Here is a 5,431-nt window from a genome sequence, read left to right on the forward strand (position 1 = left end):
GTGAATACTTTTTGGGAGGTTTTCTGCATTATTAATAAAAATCAGGAACTGTAATATTGCAGTAGATTGCTTTTTACAATGCCCAGTTTAAACGCAAATATTTTTTATTTCACAGACTTTTGTGGGAATCCATAGCTTTACATAACAGGACTCATGTTCCTTTACCAAAAACTACCTCGCCGAGAGATTATTCTATTCCACAATTATTTGTTATAGTTGGTCCCTCAAAAAAAAAATGAATGAAATTGCATAGAACAAAGATTACGACAGTGGACGTTATTCAAAACAGTAAAAAAAACAGTTTTTGTTTCACATAGTAACCAATCTGAACTCAGCTTTCCTTCCTAAAAGTCATGAAGTAAAATTAAAGCTATATTGCGATTGGTTACAGTTTTTCTTTTAACCATTATTGATAAATCTACCTATTTATGTTTATTCTCAGGGTTGCTGCAATTTGGGCCTGTTGGGAAAAAAAGTTGCAACAGTTTCTTTCTGCAACTTCTGCAACTGTGACTTCCTCCATCTCCTCAAGGCAGAAAATAAGCATAAACTTGCTCTTCTTTAAATTGAAACACATTTAAAGTAAATTAACATTATTATATATAATTATGCCATAAATGTTTAATATAACAATGTATAAAACTTATGTTTATTATTATTTTATGTTTATGTAGCTATTCAATGTAACTGTTACGTAAAGCATGTATATTAGTATTAACACCTAATAAACCTATCCCTAAGGAAGAGTCACATGGCAGTGTAAATTGGATGAAGGTCGAAACGCAGTGCATGGACTGGCTGGCGGCTCTCCTTACCCAAGTGTGACAGTTGCATAGAAATACATGAAGCTGTCACTCTGGGATTGGGAGAGTCGCTGGCCAATCTGAACATTGTACTCTGACTACACTCTTTGGGTTAAACATTATCAAATCCTAAGATGACCCTAACCGTAATCTTGAACTCAACTATAACCCCAAACTTAATCTTAGGTACGGTTAGGGAAATACTGAAAAAAGTGCAAAATTTATTATAATGTGTGTTTTCTAATAACGGGAGACACCTTTTTACTATTTCCGATCTCTGCCTCTCATATCACAAAGTACAACTGAGAGGAGCTGACGGGGAGCTGTCGGAGAGCATAGCCTGACTTGTTTCTGTTAGCTGAGCTTTGATCCATGTGATATTCTCATTACAGCTGTCATTGCTGTTACAAGCCTATCACAGCTTCTCCCCGTGTCCCATAGCATAGTCCTAATCAACACGACAGTGTGATGGTGTCCTGTATTTTCCTAAGCCAAGGTCAGCACTAGATTCAAGTAAGAGATAAAAGTGTAAATCTTTCCATTATATTTTTGTAATAACTAGATTCACTGTTGATTGTAGCTTAAAAAAGAAAAACATGAAAAAATACTGATCAAATACTGAAATGTGAATGAGGTTTAAAAGTGCCTTAAGACAGGTATTTTTCATCATCATTCCATCCATTTTATTCCAGAGCTAATACAACTGTATAAGCTTTATTCACCTGGGTGTATAAGCAGCTGTTTAGCTGATGAAACTGAATACACCTGAAATCTACAGTGATCAAAACAATGATGTGATTGTATCAATATGTCATCAGTAGTTTTGCAATATTGCATCCCTTGTACATAGTGGTTATCTTGTGTAACACAGATACCACATGGAGGATATATAAATAACATAGTGGTGCAATATGTTCAGTAAAATATAGTACACATATTGGGATAGTACAACTTAGGCTTTTATCAATATGCTTGAGCTAAATAGGCCTTAATTTTGAAACTGAAAACTCTATACCAAATAAGTTTATATTTCATATACTGTCAATCTTAGGGAATCTATCAGCATGTTTATTTTATGTAATCTGAGGACAGCGTGAGGCAGCAGCTGAGACACTGAATTCAGTGATGTGTCATTTATTAATCTGTATGCTGTTGTTATAATGAAGGTTGTATCACTAGGATTATTAGGAGATTATCATTTCCCTGACGGCAGTGCACACAATCAATGGTCCATCCACCCCTCCTCTGATAAGTAGCTCACTGTCAATAGACAATGTACATAGAAATCTGTGGTGTGGGTGGGGTTAGCTTCCTGAGCTCTGCTTCATGCTGCATATAAGAACTCTGATTGTGTCACAACTACTGCACCCTGTAAACTAACTGATACATCTCTGAAATCAGGCTCTCTTTTCCCACATTATGCTGCTCTCAGATGAGGTAGCAAAAAGCTGGTGACTTATTGAGAAAAAAGTATCAAAGCTTTTAACCACCCTAAAAGAACAAATACAATTTTAAATCTGGGCCTCATATATGAAAACGGCTGTGGAAGAAAAATAGCATCTTAACCTTTTATGAAGCCTTTGTTTTCTTTGTTTCACTTTTTTTCATGAAGCTTTTGAGTTTCATAATGTAGTCATTCATCAAAAACCTAATTGATGAACCTAATTGAAAGCATGAAGAAGTACTATATGATTTTGTTTTAACAGGCAAGTTGATCCATGAATCTACCCATAAGGCATGGAGAAGAAATTTTTCCATGATAAAGAAAATTGTCTATGATGATCAAAGATGATTTTTTGCCTTTCACTGGATCAAGTCGGGTTTGTAAGTATAAATATTTTAACTTGATAAACTTGCATCTCTTTTTTTTAAAGCAATTAACTTTGCACTACATAGGAGAAAAATAAATATATCCCTACCTATTCTGGTAGGTGTTTCAAATATATTGTGACACCTACAGATACCGTAAGCACTAAATTAACATAAGCCACACTATGCTATTTTAAAAACGCCCATGGTGAGACTACTCTGGTTGAATTCAGAACTCCACACAAGGGTCTCTCCTGTTCACTATTTACTATGGAGCAGATTTATTAAGACTGTGTTGAACACCAAATTTGTTTGTTCACCAAATTTCTTATTTAGATCAGAATATACTATGTACACACATTTTTGGTAGCTAATGAATTCATTCTTGTTAAGCCCAAGTGAATGTTAACATATATTTTTTTACCGCGGGGCATGTACTGCTTCTCCCTTTATGATTTTGACCAATCATAAGCAGACAGCAATACTCAAAGAAAAGAAGAATGCACCATCCCATCAATGCACCATCCCATATTTATGAAGCTGGCCGTGACTTACAAGTAAATGCTAAATGTCACAATATTTTTGGACATCTTTCGAATTGCTCAAAAATATTGTGACTTAGGTGTAATCTACTTAATAAATTGTGACCTATGTTCAAAGAAAATTTTTGATCTTGCCCACAAAGGATATGTCCTATTATAGAACTATAGAAATTTAGCTAGCACAACTATTTTTTTTATAAGTAAGGTGTTATTTCTTTTTCTCTTCAACCCCCACAATATTGACCAAATTACTGGGTCTAAAACTTGATGCTGAAGATTCTTTATAAATTTTTAGACAAGTTTGTTAAAATTGACACTCTTTTTTATGTATAGTAATTCATAAGGAAGGATGATAGCGCACAATGAAAGTCTAAAGATGGAATTCATAATTTTGGGTTTTCCTGGGTCTTCAGGTTTACAGTATCTCTTCTTTACATTACTCTTGGCCTCTTATTTGTTAACTCTTTTGAGCAACATAATGATAATCCTAATTACCTGGAAAGAAGCATGTCTTCAAACACCTATGTATTTTTTTCTCCGTAGTTTCTCATTTCTTGAAGTTTGTTATATAACTGTAACGGTGCCCAAAATTTTATCAACAATCACTGTACATGGACGCTTAATTTCATTTACTGGCTGCATGACTCAGTTATTCTTTTTCTTCTTCTTGAGTTCTACAGAATGTTTTCTACTTGGTGTTATGGCTTTTGACCGTTATTTGGCAATCTGTCATCCTCTACAATATCCATCTCTAATCACCATATCCTTCTGTCGTAATCTAAGCATAACTTCTTTGATTGTCGGTTTCGCAACTACTTTTCCTCCAATTTTACTAATCTCGCAGCTTCCATTTTGCAGTAATACTGTTAACCATTTCTTTTGTGATGCACCTCCACTACTAAAGATTTCATGCATAGATACTTTCTTAAATGATCTTTTAGATTTTATATGTGCTTCTATAGTAATTGTAACATCGTTTATTGTAACACTTTTTTCTTATGTCTATATTATTATAACAGTTTTAAAAATCCCTACAACTAAAGGGAAAAGAAAAGCCTTTTCCACATGTGGGTCTCATTTAACTGTTGTTCTTATCTATTATGGTACTGTTATTTTTATGTATGTAAGACCAAAAGTGGGATTTACTTTTACTCTTAATCGAGTGGTGTCAGTCTTTTATATTGTGGTTACACCGATTCTAAATCCCATTATATACTGTTTACGGAACAAAGAAGTTAAAGAGTCAGTAAAAAAACATTTAGCTTTAGTCAACTTATTTTATTAATTCTAATAAGAATTTTACATGTACTATCATAACTTATAGTAGAAAATAACTGGTTCAAATATTCCTTTAAAAGGGGTTCTCCTGACAAAATTGATAAGTCTGTAGTCACACAAAGTGACTGCAGACTTGTGAATTTCCCCAGCGCACTCATCGTGCACTGTGAGGATTTGCCGGTTTCTGAGCCAGGACCGGCGGGTATGTACAGTACAGACCAAAAGTTTGGACACACCTTCTCATTTAAAGATTTTTCTGTTTTTTCATGACTATGAAAATTGTACATTCACACTGAAGGCATCAAAACTATGAATTAATACATGTGGAATTATATACTTAACAAAAAAGTGTGAAATAACTGAACATATGTCTTATATTCTAGGTTCTTCAAAGTAGCCACCTTTTGCTTTGATGACTGCTTTGCACACTCTTGGCATTCTCTTGATAAGCTTCAAGTGGTAGTCACCGGAAATGGTCTTCCAATAATCTTGAAGGAGTTCCCAGAGATGCTTAGCACTTGTTGGTCCTTTTGCCTTCACTCTGCGGTCCAGCTCACCCCAAACCATCTCGATTGGGTCAGGGCTGGTGACTGTGGAGGCCAGGCCATCTGGCGTAGCACCCCATCACTCCCCCTCTTGGTCAAATAGCCCTTTCACAGCCTGGAGGTGTGTTTGGGGTCATTGTCCTGTTGAAAAATAAATGATGGTCCAACTAAACACAAACCGGATGGAATAGCATGCCGCTGCAAGATGCTGTGCTAGACATGCTGGTTCAGTATGCCTTCAATTTTGAATAAATTGCCAACAGTGTCACCAGCAAAGCACCCCCACACCATCACACCTCCTCCTCCATGCTTCACGGTGGGAACCAGGCATGTAGACTCCATCCGTTCACCTTTTCTGCGTCGCACAAAGACACGGTGGTTGGAACCAAAGATCTCAAATTTGGACTCATCAGACCAAAGCACAGATTTCCACAGGTCGAATGTCCATTCCTTG

General features: G+C 35.7%; 1 protein-coding gene across 1 annotated transcript; it reads left to right on the forward strand.

Moving 5' to 3' along the window:
- Positions 1–3,503: 3,503 nt before the first annotated feature.
- On the forward strand, positions 3,504–4,439 carry LOC141259769 (olfactory receptor 6B9-like). Its single transcript, XM_073676080.1, has one exon. It carries the CDS (start codon positions 3,504–3,506, stop codon positions 4,437–4,439), a length of 936 nt encoding a protein of 311 aa, XP_073532181.1.
- Positions 4,440–5,431: the final 992 nt, after the last annotated feature.

The sequence above is a fragment of the Phyllobates terribilis genome, unplaced genomic scaffold, assembly GCF_046119375.1.
Source record: "Phyllobates terribilis strain yellow unplaced genomic scaffold, ASM4611937v1 Scaffold_1__5_contigs__length_1240528914, whole genome shotgun sequence".
NCBI classification, from domain to species: domain Eukaryota; kingdom Metazoa; phylum Chordata; class Amphibia; order Anura; family Dendrobatidae; genus Phyllobates; species Phyllobates terribilis.